The sequence below is a fragment of the Coffea arabica genome, chromosome 4e (assembly GCF_036785885.1).
Source record: "Coffea arabica cultivar ET-39 chromosome 4e, Coffea Arabica ET-39 HiFi, whole genome shotgun sequence".
NCBI lineage: Eukaryota > Viridiplantae > Streptophyta > Magnoliopsida > Gentianales > Rubiaceae > Coffea > Coffea arabica.
Genome location: NC_092317.1, coordinates 39,944,959 through 39,972,900, shown reverse-complemented (window position 1 = coordinate 39,972,900; position 27,942 = coordinate 39,944,959). Strand labels below are relative to the sequence as shown.

At 38.1% G+C, this 27,942-nt stretch overlaps 3 protein-coding genes across 9 annotated transcripts; all 3 read right to left on the bottom strand.

Annotated features, from left to right (window-relative positions):
* Positions 1 to 217: 217 nt before the first annotated feature.
* LOC113740978 (uncharacterized) lies at positions 218 to 5,782 on the bottom strand. The gene is made up of 3 exons (XM_072046627.1): positions 4,382 to 5,782; positions 3,538 to 4,116; positions 218 to 3,484 (listed from the first exon to the last, which is right to left on the bottom strand). The coding sequence occupies exons 1-3, from the start codon at positions 5,780 to 5,782 to the stop codon at positions 218 to 220; spliced, it is 5,247 nt and encodes a 1,748-aa protein (XP_071902728.1).
* Positions 5,783 to 15,083: 9,301 nt separating this feature from the next.
* Positions 15,084 to 18,251, bottom strand: LOC113741778 (uncharacterized). Its single transcript, XM_027269397.2, has 2 exons — positions 18,019 to 18,251; positions 15,084 to 16,623 (listed from the first exon to the last, which is right to left on the bottom strand). Exon 2 carries the CDS (start codon positions 16,616 to 16,618, stop codon positions 15,413 to 15,415), a length of 1,206 nt encoding a protein of 401 aa, XP_027125198.2. The 5' UTR covers positions 16,619 to 16,623; positions 18,019 to 18,251; the 3' UTR covers positions 15,084 to 15,412.
* LOC113741779 (F-box/kelch-repeat protein At3g06240-like) lies at positions 15,299 to 26,622 on the bottom strand. Of its 7 annotated transcripts, XM_072047863.1 has the most exons (4): positions 25,254 to 26,622; positions 21,402 to 23,133; positions 20,032 to 20,358; positions 15,299 to 19,840 (listed from the first exon to the last, which is right to left on the bottom strand). In XM_072047863.1, exons 3-4 carry the CDS (start codon positions 20,038 to 20,040, stop codon positions 18,278 to 18,280), a joined length of 1,572 nt encoding a protein of 523 aa, XP_071903964.1. In that variant the 5' UTR covers positions 20,041 to 20,358; positions 21,402 to 23,133; positions 25,254 to 26,622; the 3' UTR covers positions 15,299 to 18,277. The 7 variants fall into 7 exon arrangements, 6 of the variants coding, with proteins under 6 accessions (XP_071903964.1, XP_071903961.1, XP_071903962.1 ...); XM_072047860.1 differs by having other exon boundaries at positions 15,299 to 20,358; XM_072047861.1 differs by having other exon boundaries at positions 15,299 to 20,358; positions 21,402 to 22,252.
* Between the last annotated feature and the right edge of the window lie 1,320 nt (positions 26,623 to 27,942).

The window sequence follows — 27,942 nt, the reverse complement described above, 5'->3', positions numbered from 1 at the left end:
CATCAAACCACAATTTGACAATAAATTTACAAGCTAGTGAAAGTTTAAGCATTTAAAAACTGAAATTAAGATTAAATCTTCATTTTTCCATATCAGGATGTCTTCCAGTGAATCTGAAGGATGATCTTTGAAGATTTTAGCAGTCAATCTTCCTCCCTTGATGTCCTTCTAACCGCCATTTTCACCTTCATTGGCCTTTTCTGCTTCTTATTCCAATTCATGCCAGACACCGTGTACGAAACGTAGGAAATCCTAATCGATCTAATCTAATAGCCCCCCTAACCAATTGCGGCAATTCTGAGAATGTATTAAACACATGACCTGCACTAGAATCAGCACCAAAATTTGCCAAATGATCTGCAGGTGCGTTTGCTTCCCTGTAGCAGTGTGTGATCGATGTGAAATATTGCTTGAACATCATCAACTCATCCAGATCTCTCTGTAAACGCCAAGGACAAGCACTAGTCCCTTGAACAATGTGAACCAGGGTGAGAGAATCCGCCTCTAAGTGTAACTCCAAGCACCCTCGAATCACACAATGTCTAACGCCCCATAGCAACGCTCGAAGTTCCGCCTGCATGCTGGTTATCACCCCGAAGGGCTCCGCGTAGCCGAATACAAAATTTCCTCGACTATCCCGCACAAGCCCACCCCCCCCACTCCTTCCTGGGTTCCCCCGAGAACATCCATCTGAATTCAACTTATAGCCTCTACGTGGAGTTACCCAGTAAACTGGCCTAATAACCATCCGCCTTTGATGACTACCTAATTCGAGAAGCAACCCTTCCCATGTAGGGGCAGAAGGCTGCACCCCCGGGAACCGTGACTGAAGGAAATCATGCAGAAACTGAACAATCCGATTCACCGTAGGCCTGATCCTCATCTTCCGACCTTCAAACACCCCTTCATTCCTAGCCTTCCATAAAACCCAGCATACCACCGAAGGAAGTATATTATGCAAAAACTTTACACGATCATTAGTCCCCCTCCTTAACCAACAAGACCACACCATATGACGCACCGTATGCACCCCACTAAACTCACCAGCAGTACTCTCGAAGTGTCGCCAGACCAATCGTGCCCCTTCTCCTGAGCAAAACACATGATTCAAATCCTCCTCCTGGGGATTCTGACAACACAAGCATCTAGATGGGCCACAAACCCCAAACCTCTTTAGGCGATCCATAAGAGGGAGCCTCCCCTGTAGTAGTCGCAGCATAAAGAAAGAAACCTTGACTGGAAGACCCTGCTGCCATATACGACCAAAAAGCCAAGAATTGTCATTGGATTGACGGATCAATGAGTAAGCCGATGCAGTGGAAAAAACACCCGAGTTCGTCAATGCCCATACCATTGTATCATTTCCCCTATCGGTAGGAGGGTCAATCTCCAAAACCTGCGTAACCAATTCTCCATCCAAGAATTGATGGAGCATGTCCACATTCCAAGCCCGCCGATCTACAAAATCAACCACCGAATGATCATGGAAGACCTCAACCTTGTCACAAAGCGCACCTGACCCCATCCAATTATCATGCCAAAAGTCCAAAGCCCCCTCCCGAACTACCCAGCTAATATTATCCTCCCCAAAACGCTGCATTGTAACCATCCTCTGCCAAACTTGGGATCCCGGATGCCCAATATCAGCAAGACAAGGGTGATGACCTGCACAATACTTCTGGGACATAAACTTTGCCCATAATGATTGTTGTTGTCGAAATTTCCACCAGAGTTTAATGGAAAATGAGTCGTAGGCCTGTTTCAAACCCCGCAGGCCTACACCCCCTTCATCCTTCGGCCGACACAAATCTGCCCAACGTATCCAATGGAATTTATCCCCGAAATTCGAAGATCCCCACAAGAACTTGGCGAACAATTTCTCTATGACCATCAACATCCCTTTTGGAGGGGACGCGGCTGCCAGCAAGTGAATTGGCATAGAGGATAACACGCTCTGAATCAACACCACCCTGCCTCCTAGCGATAATATCTGGTTTTTCCAACTCAAAATCCGATTCGCCACCGCATTGTATATATCCGTATAGTAAACCTTCTTGCTCCTTCCGGTATACAAGGGACAACCAAGGTACCGTATTGGAAAGTCGCGTTTATTATACCCTAGTATCTGGTTAACAACCGCTGCCCTCTGAGATGGTGCCCGTGGATGAGTAAGGAAACAACTCTTCTGAGGGTTGATTCGCTGACCTGATGCCTCATTATAATCATCCAAAACCCGTTTAATCAGACGTAGGGATGACTTGGCCCCACTGGAAAAGATAATCACGTCATCGGCGAATGCCAAATGCGTAATTATAGAACAATGAGGAGGAACTTTGAACGGAGTAAATCCTCTTTGTGTGGGTAGCGTGTTGAGGGTTCTAGACAGCACCTCAGCTCCGATAACGAATAAGGCTGGTGAAATTGGATCCCCTTGCCGTAAACCCCGTGAAGATCTGAAAAAGCCGTTTGAACCACCATTAACAAGTACCGAGAACCACACATTCGATATTAAGCGCCAAATCATGTCTATCCAGGTCTCACTGAATCCGAAATATCGTAGCACCTGTAGGAGAAAGGGCCATGAGACTTTATCATAAGCCTTCATCATGTCTAACTTGATGACCACATTGCCACCCCGATTTGATTTCCCGATATCGGCTACTAACTCCTGAGCTAACAAGAAATTATCTGTAATCTGCCTCCCTTGGACAAACCCGCTTTGCTGTGGAGATATAATCCGGGGTAATATCATCGCCAACCTTGCCGATAACAGCTTGGAGATGATTTTGTTAGTAAAGTTGCACAGACTGATTGGACGAAAATGCTTAAAATCTTGGGGGTTCTCCACTTTTGGCAGCAACACAATTGAGGTAGCCGTGATACTCCTAGGTAGTTCAGCACCGCAGAAAAAGCTGACAACCGCCCGGTATAAATCCGATGCCACTACCTCCCAAGCAAAGGTAAAGAATTTCCCTGTAAACCCGTCCGGGCCGGCTGCGCTCTCTCCATCCATAGCAAAGACTATGTCTTTAACTTCTGTAAGAGATGGAATGTCCGTTAACCGTGAGTTTTCCTGGTCTGTTATCAGTTTAGGTATGATCTCCAGACCGGTAAGGGAGGGAAGATCCCCCTCTGCCGTGAAAAGATCCTTAAAGAAACCCACCGCTGCCTCCCCAATTTGGCATTCCCCCTCGATCCACTCTCCAGCAGTACCCCTGACTCGATGAATTACTGCCCTACGTCTCCTTTCCGTAACCAAGGAGTGGAAATATTTGGTGTTCCTATCTCCGTCCGAAAGCCACTTAACCCGCGCCTTTTGTCTCCAAAAACCCTCCTCAACTACAAGCGCTTGGCGCAATCGAGCCCGAGCATGATGTAACTCGCTCCGTCGCTGCTCAGTAGGATCGAGGTCGTATGCTGTCTCAGACTCGGTTACCACACGCTCTGCACTACGTACCCCTTCAAAATATCCCCAAATGTCGTCCTAGACCACTGCTTGAGGGCATTTTTAACATTCCTCAACTTCGATGCCAATACTTGCAAAGGAGAGCCATTGACTGGATGAACCCAACAGTCCTTGATAACCCCCAGAAAATCAGGATGAGTGGTCCAGATGTTTAAGAAACGAAACGGCTTGGGTTTATTGTCTAGCCTCGTATCCACCGATAGCAACAAGGGAGCATGATCCGACGGGTCACGGCCTAAATGTTGCACCATGAATTGGTACGGTAGCTCCATTGCACTCCCACACAGAAGTAAGCGATCCAGACGCTTCCAGATCCGCGCCGTTCCCGAACGATTATTACACCATGTAAACCTTGACCCAGAGAATCCCGCATCACTGACACCAGCTAGCGCCATAAAATTCAGAAAGTCTGATCCCTCCGACGGTCTAAATGGCAATCCACCCCTCTTCTCCTCTGTATTTGTGACCACATTGAAATCCCCCACCAAAAACCAAGGATTGAAGGCGGGTTTATCCTGCAAAAGTGCATTCCACAAATCCTCTCTGTCCTGCTGCGTACACTTCGCGTGTATACAAGACAAAATAATGGAGTCTTGGAAAAGATGAGATTGTACTCTAATAGTTATATGTTGGGGAGACTCCCCTGTAATCTGACACGTAAACAATGACCGGTAGAAAATCCAAACAGAACCCCAATGATTGAACATGCAACAATCCATCCCCAATTTAATTCTAATATCAGTAATTGACTCCACCCTCAACTTAGGTTCAACAACAACCACCAATTGAAGATCATACAATTTAATAAGTTTCCTTAACCGCCTTAAATTAGGAGCACGAGCTACCCCTCTTATATTCCAAAAAAGTAACTTAATCATCAGAAAGGACAGAAAAAGAATTTGTTGAAGAACTAACCATGGAGCGTAGTGTTCTATCTGACGGGAGACCAACCCGGAGACCACGCGACCTTGCATCCATTCGCTCCTTACGAACAACTTCTTCTAGTTCCAGGGTACCCCCCGTGTCTATATGCCCGGTCTCTAGTGATGACTCTTCTTGTCGGATAAGATCCTTGCCCCTAGGGGAGAGGGTACCGACCCTTCGTTGAGTATCTTGTATGTCTTCAACTTGCCCCTCAGCAGAACGTACGACCACCCTCGCGGGCAACCCACTCCCCACATCTTCAGAACGTTCCTCTCCTTTGTCATGTGGCAGCACCACCTCGATACCTTCTACCGCCACCGTCCCATAATCCTCCTCCATTTTCCTCTCCTGCTGCGCTGGTATAGTAGCACAGGACTGCTGCACCTGGTCACCTTGCTCAGCTTCGTGAGGCGTACCACCTATTAACTGATCGTGAGCAACTAGCGCTTTGCCAGTCACAGTCTCATTAACTTCTCCCTTTGCCCCATCAATTACTGCCGCATCTTGTATCAATACCGATGGCCTTTCTCCATTACCCTCCAAAGGGCCATCAGGCATGTCTGTATTCGACGTCTCTGCCAACCGTAGTTGTGTTGTTCCAGTAGTCTTGGTATGGTGACCAGATGCTCCTCGCAACTCGGGCTTTAAAACATGACAAGTCTCCACATCGTGACCTTGGCGGAAACAATATGAGCAGTACCTTGGAAGGTTCTCCACCACCAGCTCTTGCCAAAAACCAGCATGATTTCCATTGCCAATCCAAACCCGCGACGGTGTCGAACGCAACAAATCCATCTCAACACACACCCGTGCAACACTTGGCCGTGACACTGCAAGGGTAGCCGCATCAACTAGCAAAGGGTTACCTACCATAGACGCAATCTGGAAAATCACCTCCTTATTGAAAAAGTGCAGCGGGAGTTTTGGTAATTGAAGCCAGAGCGGAACCACCGACGACTCCCTGTCAACATGGAAGTCCGTGGTCCATTTGAATACTCTCATGGGGAAGGAAGACACATACCAGATCCTCCTAAACCATACACGATGGAAATCAGCTTCATTGTTCAACTGAATTAACACATGTCTTACGTCCAACAAGCCCACCACCGGGTTCTCACGTAAATCCAGCGATGCAATGAACTTCCTCACCTCCTCCAACTTCGGTCTACGTCTAGAGAATTTCCCAATCAATGCGAAACGAAATGGACTGGCTAGAGCTTCGACCGCTGCCTGTGGGAAAATCAACGCAGGTTCCCCTTTGTGTGTAGCCTCCTGTGCCGCAAAGGATAGCGTCGGCTGCTGTGAATTCTTCGTGAACAACTCTGAAAAGGATTTGCATTGAAAGGTAGGAGGGGCAGGCTGCCCTCCATCAGGTGGGCAGATGGCAGCCATGGACTGCCGCACCACTACCCAAGCCGTTCCTTGGAATTAGCACAAAATCCTTAAAGAATGTAGAACTTTTTTCTATTGAACCGGAATGGATTTCACCTTTGGCAGAAAGTTAAATCTCATTGACAAAGATATTTAACTGTCTAGTTGGGTGCAAATTGGGCATTGCTAGTTTCGAGAGTGCAATTGAAATTCTCTTCCTTTGGAGGTACACGTGAGATGCGGACATGAACTTAGTTAAACAAATATCACTTAAGCTATTGACGGGTATTTTACATACGTGCAAGCTAAAAAATACCGAATTACACCCGTTCACTGCAAGTATACAGATCAACTAGTAGTTTAGGGTATATATCGGGTCGATCCCACAGGGAAGAGTGAACAATTACCGGTATTACTAAAGTTTCTTTATTATTTAGACTATCAATTAATGATAAGAAATTTAACCTACTGCACTTATACAAGAAATTAACAAATAAAAGCTCCTTAGGTTGTGGTATGCCTAACTACTCATGCAAGTGTTATATTTGAATCATTGAATACTACATCTAGGCTAATTATGGTGTAATTTCCTTATGCATTTGAATCCTACTTTCGTAGTGAATCAATTATACTTATAACTAATCCATACCTATTCTCATGGTTATGAAATTAGCTACAAGTTCATTTCTTCAGTGAAATTACATGAAATAAATCACTAAAAACCACATAGGTGCACCTCTACTTTCGTGAGTGTACTCCCTATGTTTAGCACTTCTTGAACTAGTGTTAAATCTCAATTTTCATTGCAGAAACAACACCTTAGATAATCAGAATTAATGGTACCAGATTAATCATGATTTAAAGAGCCAAAGTGCTAAATAACTTGCTCAAAACATAGCAGTTAAATAGCCAAATGATTAACACTAACAATCATAGAAAGTTCAACCAAACCCAAGGTATAAACTTTAAAGACACATATTAAACACAAAATCCAGAACTTGTATATTAGCTAAACTTGGAATCAAATACAAAAGATAAAGAGTTGGAAAGGAAAAATAACCCTTGTCACATGAGCTCTTTCCTTGCCTTCTTCATCTCCTTCTTCATCTTTGCCTAGCTAATAAACAAGAAGGATGAACTACTACTCTATACTAAACTAATCTAACAATAAGAGAATGGAAAAACTACATTTTTGCAGACTCCAAGCTTCTCCCGTCTATTTCTCAATGTCCTGGTTGCTCCCTATATAAACTGCTCCAAAAGCTCCTTTTCCATTGGTCCAAATTTGCTGCATTTGTTTTCCAAATCTGAAATTGTTAAGATAGTCAATAGCCATTATTTTTGACTTGAAAATATGCCAACTTTCTTGCCCTTTTGTCTTCTAAAGCATGTGCACCGAATTCTCTTGCAACTTATAGATGGAAAGTAGTCAGAGCACAAGAGAATTGACTGAGCAAATTGCAGAATTGCGGCCAGAAAACGCGCCTACACAAAACGCGGTTACAAGTCACGTTTTGTGTACTCGCGTATTCACTTTGTCCTTACTTCAACTGCAATTTTCTCTATCATAAAGGCTGAACTGGCTTTTGTGAAAAACATCAAAGTTGTAGCCCTTTGAGTTAGTTTTCCAATGCTCTAAAAATCATCCAGATCGGAGCTTTTTAGCCTGAGATATGACCAAAATACTAAAGACTGGTCAGAACTCTGTTTTCCACTTTGGACAGCTGAGTTGAATTTCGGTATTTCAACTTTTGGACTATGAAAACGGCTGAATTGGACTTTGATGTCTTCATACCAAATGTAGATATATCTCTTAGCTTCAAAATGGTACCAAGATCACCTTGATCCGATCAGTGTAGCTCCATATATAGTCAAAATACCAAAACGTGTCAGAGTTGTCAAAACCTGACTTTTCTTGATTCAAATTGCATTTTTCCTTTTTACACTTCATATTTTATTTTCACCACTTTAATCCATCTTCAATCATCCAAATATCTTCTCAATGCACTTCATTTGATGATTGAATCATTAAACCTACAAAATATGAAGTTTTTACCATAAAAATCCATAAAATGCAATGTTTAGCCATTTTAACATAAAATGTAGTTTTTTACCAAAACCTTAGTTATTTTAGTTATTAAACTAAATAATCAAACCAAAATTAACTAATAAAACACACTAAAAATACGTAAAATATACTCTTATCAAATACCCCCACACTTGAACCATTGCTTGTCCTCAAGCAATAAGAAATACAAACCGACAATGATCCAAAATTTGAAAATAAGCATATGTAGCATTTCAACTTCATTTCCTCAAAACAAAGTAAATAACCATTATGCAATTATTCAATTAAGTTCAAGTACTCATAATATCAAGTAAATGAGAGCCAATTATACCATAATTATAACAAGTTTAATTCCATTTCTCATCCTTTCCCAATTTCACAAGCAAGTAATTCATATGGTCAATAATAATGCTTCCTAAACTCATGATCATCTCTTTATTCTACTTAAAAGGATATTTATTCATATAACGTAGCTAAATATTACTTAAGATGTGAGAATGCCTTTTGACGCGAGAATCGACATTTTTAGATGAAGATCACCGGTTACTCAACACTTCACATACTCAAGTTGCTTTGCATACTCTTAATTCAAGTACCGTTTTACGCGAAAGTCGACATTTGTAGATGAAGACTCCCGGTTACTAAGTACAAGAATCATTGGAGTAGAATAAATCTTTTTTTTTTCTCTTTTTTTTTTTAACATAAATTCCTCAAAAGAATAATCATGAGAAGAGTATTGCACCTATTGACCATATTGATCACTTAACTATATAAAATCAAGTAAAAAAAAGAAATTTCATTAAATATGCAAAAAAAAAAAAAAAAAAAATAGGCATAATTTTCTCCACTTCACAAGATATATTTTCCTACAAATGCAAAATTATAATCACATAATAGTCATTTCCAAGTTAAATGAGAAAAGAAGTTTCCAAATCACATATATTTATCTCAAATGTAGAAGAAATTTGAACTACTAATGGTATGAAACTTGTTACCCCTTTGGATAAAATCGAAAAAATTGAAACTTTTTTTGGGGCAAGTTTGCAATTTTGGACAAGATTGTAGAAAAATTTTGAATTTTAACACAAGTCCAATATTTGCAACTAATAAGTCAATCACATACAATATATAAAATCTCAATTCTCCCCCCACACTTAACATGCACATTGTCCTCAATGTGTAAAAAGGAAAATGAAAATAAAGAAAAATAATACTCCCCTATTGTTGTGATTGAATATGAAGCTTCAAGGTACGTTGTTCGCTTGTCTTCATCGCTTCATGAGTTCCATTTGGTAACCATTAGTGATATAAACCTAAAAATGGAAAATGAGAAACAAAAGTGATAACAAAGGCTTAAGAAAACAAAATGGGGATCCGTAACTTCAAGCCCTTGTTTTGGTGATGTACCTATAAAAAATACACAATAAGAAACTGAAGGTACAAGAAAATATATAAGGAAAAGAAGAAAAAAGAGAATCAAGGAATGTGCATTTTTTTTTTTTTTTGCTCCGAAAACGCGACTCATCAAAACGCGCCATCAAGCCGCGTTTTGTGAAGTCGCGTTTCTTCACATATCTTGCAGGATCTAAAACGCGACTGTGTTATAAAACGCGACTTGGAGTCGCGTATTTAAAGTCGCGTTTTCAATTTTTGATCAGGCTGTAAAACGCGACTTGTTAGAAAACGCGACTTCCTGTCGCGTTTTGAAGGCGCGTTTTCTTCAGTATAGGCGCAGAATTGAAAACGCGATTATGGAAAACGCGATTCTAAGGCGCGTTTTCAGCCAAAATGCGTTTTCTTCTGCGAAATTTTTGCAGAAAGCCAACTTTGAAAAATTACAAATGATACCCCAATCACTCAAAATGCATCATAGATCATTTGTTTGTTAAAATACTCAATACATGCACATGTAAAATGATCAAAATATGCATTTTAACCCCTTCTAACAAATCAAAAACAACAATTACTCAAATTGAGGGGTTGAGTTCCTTGATCAAAATTCGCCTTTTTAACCTCATTTGGTCACTTTTGCTTCCATTTCCAATACCTACAAATGAAAAATAACAAAATAACTCAAACATATACTTTAAACATAAAATCACCCCAAAATAACATAAACTTAAACAAACATTGGGTTGCCTCCCAATAAGCGCTTCTTTAAAGTCAATAGCTTGACTACCTCATTTTTCAAGGAGGCTTAGTTAACGAATAATCCACCATTTTTTGTCGTGGTGGATCATTAAATGGTGGCTTTATCGCGAAAGCCACATAATCTAATGATGTGAGAAATGGAAGTGGCTTACCTATTCCAAGTGTTTCATAAATATTACCTTGAATATGCACCACTTGAGAACTTACCAACGGGAATGCCATGAGAGTATCTTGGGCAGCAATACCCTTAGAACCTACACTTTCAATGCACTCCTCAAGAGGGGTGAAAAATGAGTCATTAAAACTCACCTCTTGAGCCTCAAAGTTAGTTCCAAAGATATTATCTTGTGAAATGGACATTTGCTCATTGAAACACAATTGAGATTCATCATTTTCATCAACATGCAATCCATTTTCACATACAACATTCTTACCATTCATGCTAGGATCATTTTGCAATTTATTAGAAGAAATAACCTCACACAATGCATTCAATTGCTCATTTATTCTGCCAAAGTGAGAAGTTAATTCATCTATTCTTTCCTCAATCCTATCAAAACGGTTGGAAGTTGCATTAGCTAATTTTTCTAAAGCTAACTCCCAAGATGGCTTAGAATCATTAGCTACCATTTCAATTGCCAACTCCCAAGATGGTTTTGATTCATATTGGACACATTCAGGTTGGTAATCATAAAAATATGAAGAATTACTATAAGTACATTGATTATTCCAACCATAAGCAGGAGAATTGCTCAAATTAGCACTATATCGATCAAAACAAGGATTGTAATGCTCTAATTCATCATAATAATCCATATTTTGTGCTTGTCTACATGTATTAGAAGCATGATAATCTCCACACAAGTCACAAATCACATGATAAGAATTAAAAACATTTGCATTCCTCCTTTGTTCAATTTCCTGCACAATTTTGTCCATTTGAACTTGTAGCATCATAACATCAAATTTAGCCTTTAAGCACCTTATACCATCTTCAAAAAACATACCTTCAGTAATTTCTTGGTTACCTCTGTTGAAGGAGCTTTGCACTAGGTAACCATCCATTGCCAATCTTTCATTTCTCAAGCTTTGTCCTCCCAGTTCACCTACCCTCCTCATTATCTAAAATTACTTTTAAACAATCTCAAAAGTAAGATTAGTTAAGAAGGATAGATTCCAAGACACAAACTAAAACAGAAAAAAATAATAATAATAATAATAAAAGTTGACTAAAAAAAAAATGACATAAAACACACAAGATACAACAAAAATAACAAAAATAAGAAAAATTGTCTAAATTAATAAAGTTGCTCTTCACACCGATATTGCCAAATCTTCCCCGGCAACGCTCCTTAGGTTGTGGTATCCCTAACTACTCATGCAAGTGTTATATTTGGATCATTGAATACTACATCTAGGCTAATTATGGTGTAATTTCCTTATGCATTTGAATCCTACTTTCGTAGTGAATCAATTATACTTATAACTAATCCATACCTATTCTCATGGTTATGAAATTAGCTACAAGTTCATTTCTTCAGTGAAATTACATGAAATAAATCACTAAAAACCACATAGGTGCACCTCTACTTTCGTGAGTGTACTCCCTATGTTTAGCACTTCTTGAACTAGTGTTAAATCTCAATTTTCATTGCAGAAACAACACCTTAGATAATCAGAATTAATGGTACCAGATTAATCATGATTTAAAGAGCCAAAGTGCTAAATAACTTGCTCAAAACATAGCAGTTAAATAGCCAAATGATTAACACTAACAATCATAGAAAGTTCAACCAAACCCAAGGTATAAACTTTAAAGACACATATTAAACATAAAATCCAGAACTTGTATATTAGCTAAACTTGGAATCAAATACAAAAGATAAAGAGTTGGAAAGGAAAAATAACCCTTGTCACATGAGCTCTTTCCTTGCCTTCTTCATCTCCTTCTTCATCTTTGCCTAGCTAATAAACAAGAAGGATGAACTACTACTCTATACTAAACTAATCTAACAATAAGAGAATGGAAAAGCTACATTTTTGCAGACTCCAAGCTTCTCCCGTCTATTTCTCAATGTCCTGGTTGCTCCCTATATAAACTGCTCCAAAAGCTCCTTTTCCATTGGTCCAAATTTGCTGCATTTGTTTTCCAAATCTGAAATTGTTAAGATAGTCAATAGCTGACGGGTTTTTACTTTAAGTGCAAGTTTAATTCCGAATTTACACCCGTTGGACTGCAAGTATACAGGTCGCAATTGTAGTACGAGATGTGTATCGGGTCGATCCCACGAGGAGCAATTTAAAACAATTATTAGATACTAATTTACTCTATTATTTAGACTTACAATTAATTTGAGCAGAAACTTCAGATTTTAATTCAACTACAAAAATTCTTAAATAGATAAATGCAATTTCACAATAGGAGTAGAATTCACTAAATATTAAGATCTAGGGATGTAGATTCCACTTATAACACAAAAGATCTAAAATGAATTAATTCAACACTTGTTACTGCTCTTGTTTAACCAAGGATTCATTTCCAGAAATACCAAAATCACATTCTCATGATAATAATGGGTTAAAACAGATTAGTTTTTCCTAATCTCTTGGTAAATACTAAATCTGTTCTTATTCACACATGAAATGCAGATTTCATCCACTTGAATGTATTTCTATTCTCATGAATATACTACTCAAGCTCTACTTATGTCATTCCATTATTTTTACCATTTCTCAATGAGTAAAAACAACTATAAACCTGCTATTGGTGATCAAGCAACAACAAGTAATCCAACATACACAAGTAGATAAGTTAATACAAGACATAACAAGCATAAATCACAATCACTTCATATCATTTGGCCATAAGCTTCATCTACTCCCTAGATAAAGGAAATTAGCTACTCATGAATGATGAAACACTCATAACTTCATTAATGTAAATCATCATGAATTTACAAATACAAAAAGAGTAAAGAAAGTCTTAGCCAAGATATGGTGAAGCCTTCCAAAAATCTCCTTGTCTTGAACTTAGATGATTACAAGATGAAACCTCAATTGTCCTTTGCAAGTACCTAGCTAGAGAGACTATGTTTTTCTGTAAGAAGCTAAGCTACGAATGGTTCCCAGATCTCTCCCCATATCTCTGCATAAAAAACACTCAAATGCTCCATTTTTCCAAGTCAAATTCTATCCTTTGATTCCCAAATCTCCACTTTGTTAGCATAGTCAAAAACCAATATTTTTGACTTGAAAATAAGCCACTTTTCTTGCCCTTTTGTCTTCTGAAGCATGTGCACCGAATTCCCTTGCATCTTATAGCTGGAAAGTGGTATGAACACAAGAGAATTGGCTGAGTCAAATTGCAGAATTTCGGCTATAAAACGCGCCTACACAAAACGCGGTTACAAGTCACGTTTTGTGTACTCGCGTATTCACTTTGGCCTTATTTCATCTGCGATTTTCTCTATCATAAAGGCCGAACTAGCTTTTGTGCAAAACACAAAAGTTGTAGCCCTTTGAGTTAGCTTTCCAATGCTTCAAGAATCATCCAAATCGGAGCTTTGTAGCCTGAGATATGATCGAAATACTGTCACCTGTTCAAACCTCTGTTTTAACTTCCGACCACAGGGTGCAGCTTCTGTATTCCAACGTTTTGCCCATGAAGATGGCAGAAATGGATTTCGATGTCTTCATACGAATTGTAGGTCTCTTTCTTAGCTTTAAAATGGTATAAAAAATCACCTCAATCCGATAAGTGTAGCTCCAGATATGGTCAAAATACTGAAAAGTGTCAAAACTGACTTGTATTGCATTTTCTCACTTGAACGTTTTTCACTTCATTCTTCTTGTTGCCACTTAAATTCATCACCAAATCTCTATTTTTCACCTCAATTGACCTCCTTTGGTGATTGATTCATTATTCCTGCATAAAAATGAAGTTTTTACTATTAAAATCAATAGAAATGCAATATTATCCACTTTTACCAAAAATATATAATTTTACCAAAAACCTCTTTATTTTAATTATAAAACTAAATAATCAACTCAAAATTAACTAATAAAATGCACTTAAAAATACGTAAAATAAACTCTTATCAAATACCCCCACACTTGAATCATTGCTTGTCCTCAAGCAATATAAAATTCCAACCATCAATGATCCAAAAATTTAAAATAAACATATGTAGTATTTCAACTCCATTTCCTTGAATCAAGGTAAATAACCCTTATGTGATCTTTCCATTAAGTTCAAGTACTCATAATATCAAGCAAAGAAGAGCCAAGTATACCATAATTTTACCAATTCAACTCAACTTCTTATTTTTATCCAATTTCGCAAGCAAGCAACTCCTATAGTCAATAAAGATGCTAACTAATCTCATGATCAACTTCTTATTTTTCTTAAAGAGGGATTTATTTTACTTTTATATATATATATATATATATATATATATATATATATATATATATTTTTTTTTTTTTTTTTTTAAGGATTAAATATTACTTAAGTTGTGAAAAATGCCTTTTGACGCGAAGATCAACATTTTTAGATGCAGATCCCCGGTTACTCAACATTTCACATACTCAAGTTGCTTTGCATACTCTTAATTCAAGTACCTTTTTACGCGAATGTCGACATTTGTAGATGCCAACCCCCGGTTACTCGGTACGAGAATCATTGGAGTAGAATAACCATTTTTTTTTTTTTTTTTTTTTAACAATATATAATAAAATTCCCTCTAAGAGTAATCATGAGAAGAGTATGACACTTATTAACCATATTAATTTCTTATCTTATAAAATTAGATAAAAAGAAGAATTTTCATCAAATATACAAAATGTAGGCATAATTTTCTCCACTTTACTAGATATACTTTCCTATAGATGTAAAAATTATAATCACATAAAAATCATTTCCAAATTTCATGAGAAAAGAAGTATCAAAACCGCATATATTTATTTCAAAAGGATAAGTGACAAAATTTTATTTATTTATTATAGTTAATAACATATATATGTATAAGGTTTTGGAAAAATTTTGACAGAGTCTCCCCTTAAAAGTGGACTAAATCTCCCTGCCAGCAACCACAAGAAACACCATTTAAGCACAAGAATTATATCAAACACAACTAAAATCACAAGTACCACACATTTCTTCCCCCACACTTAGAATACACATTGTCCTCAATGTGTAGGGAAAGAAAAGAAAAGAAACAAAAGAAAGGAACAAGTGACTCCCCAAGTGAGATGACTGCAGTCCAGTGAAGCCTTGAATCATGAGTCATCGACCGCTCAACCATCCACAGTCAACGATCTACTAGTTACTGCCACAAGTTCCAATATTCAAAATAAGGAATGTAAGTTAACATTTTTCAAACAAAAGATAAAAATAACAAGCAAACAAAAGAAAAGCCAGCCAAAGGGCAGCCTCAATGATCCTCTTCATCGTCATCTTCATCATCATCGATGGGAGGTGGGCGTGTGCCTAAATGATCTTCAATTCGGTCCAGGCGAGTATCCATTCTGGCTAAATGATGGTCGATGTCGTCCAAGCGACCGAAAAGCCGCTGCCAGTTGGTCTGTGGCGGAGGAGGAGGTGGTGCTGCAGTAGATGGTCCAGCTCCATCGCGACCATGTCTAGCCTTTTGTCTCCGCTCCTGAACAGGGCGTGGAATGTCTCCCGTGCCAATACCAAGGCGGCGAAGAGTAGTGATAGTCATCTCAGCACGTGGTGGAACATACTCCCGCCGCATGCCTTCCAAGGGAACTTCAAAACGGGGGAAGATTAAAGTCAGTAGACGAGGAAATGAAAGTTTGAAAGAAGTTGTCTTACGCCTCGCCGTAGACCTAATGTGGCTGATGATGATGTTCGGCAATGAAATTCGAGCATACGGGGAAGTTCGGTTGTGGAACATGTAATCAAGGAAGTAAATATCGCTCTTGCGAACCTCCGTGTGCCCCGTCTTCTTTGGGATGACATTGTGAGCCATCATGTAAATGATAAGCCGATGACGAGGTTCGAATACATTTGCCAATATAGTCTCCTTTCTGGTAGAGCGAAAAGGTTGGTACTCGAGACCAAACCTAGCCATGGCCAATGATGGATCCCACCTCCTATTCGGGGGAACAAACTCCTTCTTCAAGTCTACTGGACGTCCGTCATCCATACACCCCAAAATAGCAGCCAAATCTTGCCGTGACAAGGTGATTCGTCTTCCACGCACCCAGGACTCAATTATTTCTCCACTATGGCGCGCCTTACTTTCAATGTTGGCGTAAAACTCGCGCACCAGGTCTGGGTAGTAATGGTTTGGAAGGGTGAGAATCGGAGCCCATCCTAGCTGAGCAAAAGCTTCTGAGATGTTGTACATCATCTCAACTGGTGGACTGACGTGCATCTCAAACAAAAACTCCAAATTAGCACGCGCCTCATGCCACTCCTGATTCCTGCGAGTGTTGAACCTAGCACTGTCAAATACCGATCTTCCCGCTCCACGGGAGGTGCCCTCACCAGGTCGACGGTTAATTGGTGGAGGAGAAGGTGAATTCTCCTCTTCAGTCACCTCCATCTCTTCATTAACCTCCCTCTCCTCACTACTAGAGGATGAAAGTACCGCTCTTCTTCCTCTTGGCATAGTACCTAAAAAATATTTCAATTATTCACATGTACTACAACTCATTTTTTTGGCAACAAAAGTTCAGCATTAATCCAAATAACCTCAAATACAATTGCTCAAGTTCTAATCATTCAATGATCGTACAAGACATATTTTCTGCCTAAAGTTGCCCAAAATCACCAAATTACACAAGATATGTATCAATTATAATTTAATTAGTGAAAATAGGAACAATTATGATTATAACTATTTAGAATTAACAATAATAATATGCTTTTAGCTATAATCATGTTTAGGCAAAAATTAAACTAATTAACTCCCCAAATCAACCAAATTACTCACTATACACAATGCACATGCTTAAACATCATCAACTAACCATTTTTAACCATAATTTAACATCACCAATGGCTCGAAAACATCCTAGTTCCTTTTTCCAATTTCATCTAAATATAGCAATTGTGAATTTTAAAGTACTTGAAAACCAATAAATTGCTACATTTAAACATTTAAACATGCTTAAACAATCATAATAATCATGAATAAAATCAAAAATAGCCATGAACCTCATCAAATTTTCGAAATTAAAAGATGTCAGATAGCTCAGGATAAAAAATATGAACTTCTAAAATCAAAAGATTTGATGAAGAAACTTACCTCAGTCACGTAGAAGGATGTTTGGTGATGCTAAAAATGCAAAAAGCCCTATGAAACAACCTCCAATTGACCTCCAATTGAAGAAATTGGAGTTTAAGAACCCTAACCTTCAATGCTTCAAAAACCTGATTTTAAGTGTTTTTCTTGAATTTTAATCGGTTAAAAAGGTTGTATGAAGCTCAAAAGGTGTTGGGGTGATGATTTCTAGCAAGATTATGGAGTAAAAATGAAGATTTGTGAGTTGGGTAGAAGGAAGAGGGAAAAACGCGGCTGGAAAAATTGGAGAAGTGAAGAAGAAAGGCTGAAATCGCGTTTCTGAAGGCTATATTCAGATACGGAAAACGCGACTAAAAACGCGCCTTCAACTCGCGTTTTTCAAGTCGCGTTTTCTGCACAAATCTTGCAGGAATGAAAACGCGACTGTGATGGAAAACGCGACTTCGAGTCGCGTTTCTGAAGTCGCGTTTTTGAGTCTTGATCCAGGCTTGAAAACGCGACTTCCATTAAAACGCGACTTTAGGTCGCGTTTTGAAGGCGCGTTTTCTGTTCTGCAGGTGCAGAATTGAAAACGCGATTCTGAGAAACGCGACTTTTAGTCGCGTTTTATTTGCAAACGCGTTTTCTGCTTCGATTTTTAGCAGAATTTCAACTTTTGAAAAATTACAAAAGGTACCCCAATGACTCAAAATGCATCATAGATCATTTGTTTGCCAATTTTAATGACTGGAACAAATGTAAAACATTAAAAACATGCATTTTACCCCTTTATAATGAATCAAAAACACCTTTAACGCAAATCGAGGGGTTGAGTTGTTTGATCAAAGTTCGCCCTTTTCACCTCAAATGGTCATTCTTGCTTCCATTTGCCAACCCTATCACACAAAAACAACAAATTAACTAAAACACTTATTCAAGTCTAAAAATCACAAAAATTTAACACAAATAACATAAACATTGGGTTGCCTCCCAATTAGCGCTTTTGTTTATAGTCGTTGGCTCGACGGAAAGAGTTGAATCACTTTAGAGCATTAGGGAGCGATTTTCTCCCCATGGGTCGAAACTCCCGAGCCAATCCACCATGTGGTGAACCATGCATTGATCTTCATAGTCCAATTTCCTCAAATGCCAAGGAGGAATATTAGACTTGTCATAGAGAGGCTCAACTTCACCTTGGAGTGGATTTTGCTTGTCTTTTCTGAATTGGCTCAACTTTTCACCATTTTCTTCATGGAATGGCGAATTTATTAAGCCAACTTCCATCCTTATCTTCTCCTCCTTTGTTCCTACACCATGAAAGTTAGTACCAAGGACATTTATAAATTTAACTTCTTCGGTCCTTTCTTGGTTAACCTTTTCATCATATGGCATATTAGACACAAGAGCAGTAGGCTCTATACTCCCTTCTTTATTATCCAAATTGAATTCCAATTCCTCACCATTAACCCGTAATATAAGCTTACCTTTTTCTACATCAATCATAGTTCGTGCAGTGGCTAAAAACGGTCGTCCTAGAATAATTGGCATTCTCACATCTTCTTCAATATCTAAGACAACAAAATCCACAGGTATTATAGATTGTCTTACCTTTATGAGCACATTTTCCAAAATACCCGTGGGACGTGTGATTGACCGATCCGCCAATTGCAATGTAATATTGGTAGCTTTTAGCTCTTGAAGTCCCAATCTCCGGGCAACCGATAACGGCATAAGTGACACACTTGCACCTAAATCACATAAAGCATTAGAAAAATGCAATTGACCAATAGTGCAAGGAATAGAAAAGCTTCCCGGATCTTTCAATTTAGGAGGGAGTTTATTCTTAATCAATGCACTACACTCTTCCGTTAATGCTATCATCTCATTATCTACAATTTTCCTCTTCTTTGACATGATGTCTTTCAAGAAACGTGCATAAGAGGGAATCTGTGTTATAGCATCAATGAAAGGAATGTTAATGTGCAATTGTTTAAACATTTTGAAGAACTTTTCAAACTCCCGATCCTGTCCATCTTTCTTCAACCTGTGAGGAAAAGGTATCACATTAGAATTTAAATGAGAATTTAATTTGGGATGAAGTGCATCAATATCAATGATAACATGATCATTTTGACTTTCTTGCTCCCCTTCAATTGCATGCATCTTGTCTTTTTCACCACCTGAATTTTCAAAATCGAATCCCTCAACCGTTTTACCGCTTCTAAGAATGATTGCATTGACATGCTCTCTCGGATTCACTTCGGTTTTACTTGGTAATTCACCAGGGTTTCTATTGTTGATCACATTGGCAATTTGACCAATTTGAACCTCCAAGTTTCTGTACATCCCAGCTAATTGGTCCAACCGCCCCTCAACTCGCTCGAATCTATCCGAAGTCACCTTAGCAAGTTTTTCCACCGCGATCTCCCAACTTGGTTTAGTTTCAGCCTGTGGTTGCCTTGGTTGAAATCCCGGCGGATTGGTTGGCCTTTGTTGATTGCCTTGATCTTTCCATCCAAAGTTTGGATGATTTCTCCACCCCGGATTGTAAGTATTCGAGTAGGGATTATTTGGAGCATTTCGGTTGTAATTATTAACAAATTGTACCTGCTCAGAATCAACACACTCATTAATATCATGTTCACCTCCACAGAAAGAGCAACAAGCTACGTGAGCATTAGATGAACTTGGACTAACTCCACCTTGTCTACTCAATAACTTCATCACATTATTCATTTGAGCACTCAGCATATTGAGAGTGTCCATTTCTATCATACCTGCGTGACGTCTTGTATTACCTCTCTCATTGGCCCATTGGTAGTTATTTGCTGCCATTTCTTCTATCAAATTATGAGCCTCTTGGGGTGATTTACCCATTAAAGCTCCACCTGCAGTATGCTTGTTTGAGATCCTTGTGTTCCCGGTAGAGTATAATCTCGTAGAACTCGCCTATTTGGGTCATTTTCGGCCATCTCTTCCGCAAATGGTAGTTCTATCAAAATTTCCTCTATCGGTTGCCAAATCTCTTGTTCCTCTTGCTGTTGTGTGTGCCTCCTTTGTCTACGTAGTGTCCTCTCAATTTCTGGATCGACAGGTACGACTTCTCGAGACTCCCGGTGCATACACTACAAACAGAAATAAGGGATATTATGCAACTTCAATTGTCAAAAACTGATTACAAAATAAGATTAAATATAAAAAAAATAATACTGTCTAAATTAATAAAGATGATTAGGCTCTAATATTGCCGCTCCCCGGCAACGGCGCCAAAAACTTGACGGGTTTTTACTTTAAGTGCAAGTTTAATTCCGAATTTACACCCGTTGGACTGCAAGTATACAGGTCGCAATTGTAGTACGAGATGTGTATCGGGTCGATCCCACGAGGAGCAATTTAAAACAATTATTAGATACTAATTTACTCTATTATTTAGACTTACAATTAATTTGAGCAGAAACTTCAGATTTTAATTCAACTACAAAAATTCTTAAATAGATAAATGCAATTTCACAATAGGAGTAGAATTCACTAAATATTAAGATCTAGGGATGTAGATTCCACTTATAACACAAAAGATCTAAAATGAATTAATTCAACACTTGTTACTGCTCTTGTTTAACCAAGGATTCATTTCCAGAAATACCAAAATCACATTCTCATGATAATAATGGGTTAAAACAGATTAGTTTTTCCTAATCTCTTGGTAAATACTAAATCTGTTCTTATTCACACATGAAATGCAGATTTCATCCACTTGAATGTATTTCTATTCTCATGAATATACTACTCAAGCTCTACTTATGTCATTCCATTATTTTTACCATTTCTCAATGAGTAAAAACAACTATAAACCTGCTATTGGTGATCAAGCAACAACAAGTAATCCAACATACACAAGTAGATAAGTTAATACAAGACATAACAAGCATAAATCACAATCACTTCATATCATTTGGCCATAAGCTTCATCTACTCCCTAGATAAAGGAAATTAGCTACTCATGAATGATGAAACACTCATAACTTCATTAATGCAAATCATCATGAATTTACAAATACAAAAAGAGTAAAGAAAGTCTTAGCCAAGATATGGTGAAGCTTTCCAAAAATCTCCTTGTCTTGAACTTAGATGATTACAAGATGAAACCTCAATTGTCCTTTGCAAGTACCTAGCTAGAGAGACTATGTTTTTCTGTAAGAAGCTAAGCTACGAATGGTTCCCAGATCTCTCCCCATATCTCTGCATAAAAAACACTCAAATGCTCCATTTTTCCAAGTCAAATTCTATCCTTTGATTCCCAAATCTCCACTTTGTTAGCATAGTCAAAAACCAATATTTTTGACTTGAAAATAAGCCACTTTTCTTGCCCTTTTGTCTTCTGAAGCATGTGCACCGAATTCCCTTGCATCTTATAGCTGGAAAGTGGTATGAACACAAGAGAATTGGCTGAGTCAAATTGCAGAATTTCGGCTATAAAACGCGCCTACACAAAACGCGGTTACAAGTCACGTTTTGTGTACTCGCGTATTCACTTTGGCCTTATTTCATCTGCGATTTTCTCTATCATAAAGGCCGAACTAGCTTTTGTGCAAAACACAAAAGTTGTAGCCCTTTGAGTTAGCTTTCCAATGCTTCAAGAATCATCCAAATCGGAGCTTTGTAGCCTGAGATATGATCGAAATACTGTCACCTGTTCAAACCTCTGTTTTAACTTCCGACCACAGGGTGCAGCTTCTGTATTCCAACGTTTTGCCCATGAAGATGGCAGAAATGGATTTCGATGTCTTCATACGAATTGTAGGTCTCTTTCTTAGCTTTAAAATGGTATAAAAAATCACCTCAATCCGATAAGTGTAGCTCCAGATATGGTCAAAATACTGAAAAGTGTCAAAACTGACTTGTATTGCATTTCCTCACTTGAACGTTTTTCACTTCATTCTTCTTGTTGCCACTTAAATTTATCACCAAATCTCTATTTTTCACCTCAATTGTCCTCCTTTGGTGATTGATTCATTATTCCTGCATAAAAATGAAGTTTTTACTATTAAAATCAATAGAAATGCAATATTATCCACTTTTACCAAAAATATATAATTTTACCAAAAACCTCTTTATTTTAATTATAAAACTAAATAATCAACTCAAAATTAACTAATAAAATGCACTTAAAAATACGTAAAATAAACTCTTATCAATAGCCATTGTTTTTGACTTGAAAATATGCCAACTTTCTTGCCCTTTTGTCTTCTAAAGCATGTGCACCGAATTCTCTTGCAACTTATAGATGGAAAGTAGTCAGAGCACAAGAGAATTGACTGAGCAAATTGCAGAATTGCGGCCAGAAAACGCGCCTACACAAAACGCGGTTACAAGTCACGTTTTGTGTACTCGCGTATTCACTTTGTCCTTACTTCAACTGCAATTTTCTCTATCATAAAGGCTGAAATGGCTTTTGTGAAAAACATCAAAGTTGTAGCCCTTTGAGTTAGCTTTCCAATGCTATTAAAATCATCCAGATCGGAGCTTTTTAGCCTGAGATATGACCAAAATACTAAAGACTGGTCAGAACTCTGTTTTCCACTTTGGACAGCTGAGTTGAATTTCGGTATTTCAACTTTTGGACTATGAAAACGGCTGAATTGGACTTTGATGTCTTCATACCAAATGTAGATATATCTCTTAGCTTCAAAATGGTACCAAGATCACCTTGATCCGATCAGTGTAGCTCCATATATAGTCAAAATACCAAAACGTGTCAGAGTTGTCAAAACCTGACTTTTCTTGATTCAAATTGCATTTTTCCTTTTTACACTTCATATTTTATTTTCACCACTTTAATCCATCTTCAATCATCCAAATATCTTCTCAATGCACTTCATTTGATGATTGAATCATTAAACCTACAAAATATGAAGTTTTTACCATAAAAATCCATAAAATGCAATGTTTAGCCATTTTAACATAAAATGTAGTTTTTTACCAAAACCTTAGTTATTTTAGTTATTAAACTAAATAATCAAACCAAAATTAACTAATAAAACACACTAAAAATACGTAAAATATACTCTTATCAGCTATACTCATCGAAAGTTACAAAATTAGTACCGTTAAAATTAGATTCCTAATACTAATAATCGCTAAAAGACAATATTATGTGACTCGAAATGTAAACTGACCTATTTTTTGCTCGAGTCAGGACATTTCTAGTACTGTACTGAGCAGAACCAGAATTTTAGTCAAATTTCCAAATTTTCTGGTATCAATAGGGAAAGAATCAAAATCAGAATTTTATATTGTTGGAAAGATCTAATTTCAAATGCAACCAAAATCACTCAGTTTTGACATTTCTACACCAAGTTATGATCAGTTGTTTAAGATTGTACAAGGCTGACTGTTATCGCGAAATTATTGAAATCCAAGTTTTTCTTAGATGTGAATTATCTAGAATCCAATCTATCTGCCATGTCTAATCCTTAATTACAAGTTCAATACCAAGATACGCAGCGATTATTCCAGCCCCAAACCACGCAACCTTAATTTCCATTTCAAATGACAACAATAACTTAAGACCAACATGTAACAAAGCCAATTACATAAACCAATTCAAATTTTCAGAATATATCTCATAGCCGGACATTCAGGGAACCAACCAATGCTTTAATTATAACCAACTCCACAATCACACCTTAATCTTACAAATTTAATAATGTAGAGAAATATTCATTCCCAACTACATCAAAACCATATGCAACTAAGCCATATACTTGAAACCCAAATAAGGATCTAAACACAAAACTCGCTTTTTATCCATCAAACTTTCATCAAATAAAGCTATAACAACTTAAACATGAAAGGGATTACCTTAAATAGTAAACAAAGAAGAGTTCCCAATGTCCTCACCAGTCACTTGACTGTTATCCTCCAAAAACCCTCTTTGATTGGAAGAAAGAAGAAGAATATGAGAGTGAATCAGAAGAAGAAGAAGGAAAGAATTAAGGAAATGGTAATAAGTTTCTTGAATGGTAGAATCCCACTACCAACTTACGTCTTCCAATACTTTATTTAACTACACTCCAATCCCACTTCCCTAACCTTCTCAATTCCACCCCAAACTTCTTAATTCTTTACTTGAGACTCCAAATAGAAAACTTCTGTATCACAATGGGTGGCATGGAGATGCTGTGCCAGCGGTGATGTTAGAGTTCAGAGGGTTAAGGTTGGTGTGGGGCTGAAATAAGGCCACCAGCACAAATAGGAATGACAGGCTGTATCCATTACCATAAGAAAATGATTGTTAGGTGAATAACTCAGATTCTACTTTCATTCTTAGAGATCTACCATCTGTTGTCCAGGAATAGCAGTACATTTGTACCACATCGAAAGACATATGAAGGTTATGGTTGAAATCAGACAAAGAATATACTGAGATGTGGAAACTCGATTACGAGTGTCTCTGACTAATTGGATTTTACTTATGCAGCATAAGTGACATACAGTGAAGATTACCTATGAAATCCTAATTTGCGGCTTCATGCTTTGTGGTTTCTCCAGACAAATTTGATCATCTTCTCAGTACCCATTTGTTCTCAAGCTTTCTTTTTCAAGTTTAGCATTAAAGCATCAGCGATTAGCAAATGGCCTTGCTTAACATGCACCAGCCTCACAAAGAAACCAATAGTCTTCCAAATCTGTATGCTAATCAATTGGTCCTCCATAAAATGATTAATTCATTATAGTATCACCAAACTGTATAACCTCAAAGCCAAATAGGATATTCACATGTACAAGCAGAACTTCTATCAAGTACTTCTATATTAATTTCCTTTCTCCTTTTCAGAGTGCTATACATGAATGATCTAAAGTGGAGTTAATTTGATTGCAACTATTAGTAAAAGTTTAACCAATACATATCCAAGCTCTCCTCAGTAGGGCATTGGACAACTATCAAGTCATTAACGTACTGCTAATCCTTCATGACAAATCTAGGATAAAAGCAAGTCATAGAAGTTGAAAGTTTTACCTTGTACAGCATCAAGCTTCAATTTGGCCCTCAGAATTATGCATTTCTGCATTCAGACTATAGAAATTTGGTGACAGAAGGGTCTCCGAAAAGGTCATCACTCCATGTTCAAACGTATCTGGAAGACCAGCAACCACCATTTCCCTTGAAGTCCCGTCTCTCAAACTATGCAAAACCAACTTCTCCTCATCCTTCTCCGAAACAATCTCCTCGTCCCGCAATTTACATATAGGTTTAAGCATATCAGTATCTTCATGTACATTAATAGTAAACTTTGTCCAGGATTCTTGGACACGATACTGTTTCATTACCCAAACATCTACCTGATCATTATAATTATCGACAACAATTCCAAGACATCCTTCAAGAACCACGAGCTTGTTAAACACAAATTTACCTCTATCAAGACTACTAGGAGGTGGCACTTCCTCAAAATCCTCGCCATCCAAAAGGAAAACAGCAATAACAGATGGATAGCCTTCAGATCTATCAGAAGCCAACCAATGAAGACCCCCATTGAGGAATACCCCTGAGGCAAGATCAGGAACAGCATGATCACAAGGAGATGGATCAAATCTCTTCCAAGTTCTTGTCTTTACACTATAAACATCAACAAAAGTATCAGCACAATCAGGCTCGTGTTCATTGTCCGTGTCATAGTATGAAAGCGTAACAATCTTATAATCATCGGTCCAATCATCATAGCCAAATCCGTGCATGCTAAAACTAGCAGAAGGGTCCAAAGCCAAAGGAAAACTTGGGATTTTTACTCTCTCCAAAGTTGTGGGGTTGATCAAATACAAGCTACGTTCATCAGTTCGTACTAAGACCAAACCATGGCATGAACCCACCACTGTTTCCCACTTGTCTGGGCACTGTGGAAAACTGATCTTTCTTGCAACGGCATCTTGGCGGCTGCTGCTGGTGTTGCTGCTGGTGCTGGTGCTGGGAGTTAAAGTTATTGTGTGAAGGGTGTGATCAGAGTCAGAAACGAGGATGAACTTTCCCGGGTCATGGCTGCTCAGGAGTGTTGAATGGGATTTGATGAAATGTGAGTCGGAGAGTAAAGAGAGCCATGGCCTAGAAACACACCTGAACTGGCCTATGGATTTTCCAGGGAGGCGCAAGAGTATGTCGGTGATGAGTTCTTGGGGCAAAATTGGAGTATAATCCGACATAGCTGCTGTGTTTTTCCTTTTTCTTTGAGATCTTGACAGAATTTCTGGTGAGATAGAGATGCAGTAATTCCTTTCTAAAGTGCTTTATAATCAGATTGTAGATACTCATGTATCACGCCTACACATCAAAGTCAGATGTAATTTAATTTACTGATAAAGGGTGGTCCTTGAAAGCCAGATGTCCAAAGCTTCAAAGGGGACAAAATTGCTTGTGACCTTTCTTAAAAGTGCAGCTTAAATAGCATACTCTTGAAATTCAGATTAGGGCGCAAAGTTGGGACGACGTGTAAGATATGGCTATTATGAGCACATTTTTGTAGTTCAGTCAAAGATAGCAGGTTAGAGATAATGAGCGATAGAACTGTGGACTCGGTTTTTTATTTGTTTAAGGTGCATCTGATTTGGTAATTTTTATTTATTTTAGTGTAGCAACATATAGGATTATGCCACATTTTCCACTTGGGGGGCACAGACAAGATGGATTAGATGAATCCTTCGAATTCACGAGTACAAACGCCCCCACGTATAAAGAGTGGTCAATTGGTGAGCATTAGCCGTGTAATATTACATTCTGTCCCAATCAAGTTTTTATCTGGTGGCTGTATGCTAGCTATGGTTGAATGCTACTGCAGCATAAATTTGCCAAGTTTACTACTAGGATATGTGGGCATGTTAGTCTGTTGAGCACAGTACTAGGTCCCAAGTTTCCTACTGGTGGTTGAATGCTACTGCAGCATAAATTTGCCAAGTTTACTACTAGGATATGTGGGCATGTTAGTCTGTTGAGCACAGTACTAGGTCCCAAGTTTCCTACTGGAGGGTTAATGCAGCATAAATTTGCCGTTCTACAAAAGAGTTGAGAGTGACGAAAACATCAAATTCAAGTGCAAACAGAAAAAGTATTGTGGAAGAAGTTGACGGACGTTGTGACTCGATTATCAAGTTCCCGCACAAGTGTTACTACAAAGTAGCATTGTTCATTCTTTTAAGTTTCGGTCAATGTAAATCCACATCTGCAGCACGCATGGTGAATCTCCATATACTTCATAATCAGGACATTGAAGCAATTTGTAGTTCTGTCCCTGCTTCATAATGTTTCTCTGTAGGATGTGCTGACCAATGCAGCTGCATCAAAGCAAACATGTACGGTGCTTTCTCATCTGGTCATACATACAATGCAAAATGGAAGCAAGCAAATGCTGCAGAGCTTTATAAGTCGGTGAAATCTCATAAAGGAACCTGATAACTGAGGAAAGAAGGAAAAGCAATTCTATGTATAAATTTCTTGCAAGTACCTGCCATAAAGGTTACGACCATCATACATTACACTGAATGAGGGCAAAACCCATGGAAATGCATATTTCACCAACTTGCCATAGTAAAAGATTCATATCCATGGACGGGTAAACCAATTAGTTTTAGTGCGGAGCTGTGCTGATTGAAATCATGAATCTCTTAGATACATAAGAAAACTCAAGCATATGAAAATAATGAGAAAATCTGAATGCAAA

What these genes read in the sequence shown, in the direction of transcription:
- LOC113741779 (XM_072047860.1), bottom strand. Translation starts at nt 20,110, where the DNA reads ATGGGTAAATCACCCCAAGAGGCTCATAATTTGATAGAAGAAATGGCA.
- LOC113740978 (XM_072046627.1), bottom strand. Translation starts at nt 5,782, where the DNA reads ATGGCTGCCATCTGCCCACCTGATGGAGGGCAGCCTGCCCCTCCTACC. An exon ending in ATAGAACACTACGCTCCATG is followed by an intron (nt 4,117 to 4,381) that starts GTTAGTTCTTCA and finishes TTTACGTGTCAG; the next exon opens with ATTACAGGGGAGTCTCCCCA. An exon ending in TCAATGGCTCTCCTTTGCAA is followed by an intron (nt 3,485 to 3,537) that starts GTATTGGCATCG and finishes GCAGTGGTCTAG; the next exon opens with GACGACATTTGGGGATATTT.
- LOC113741778 (XM_027269397.2), bottom strand. Translation starts at nt 16,618, where the DNA reads ATGCCAAGAGGAAGAAGAGCGGTACTTTCATCCTCTAGTAGTGAGGAG.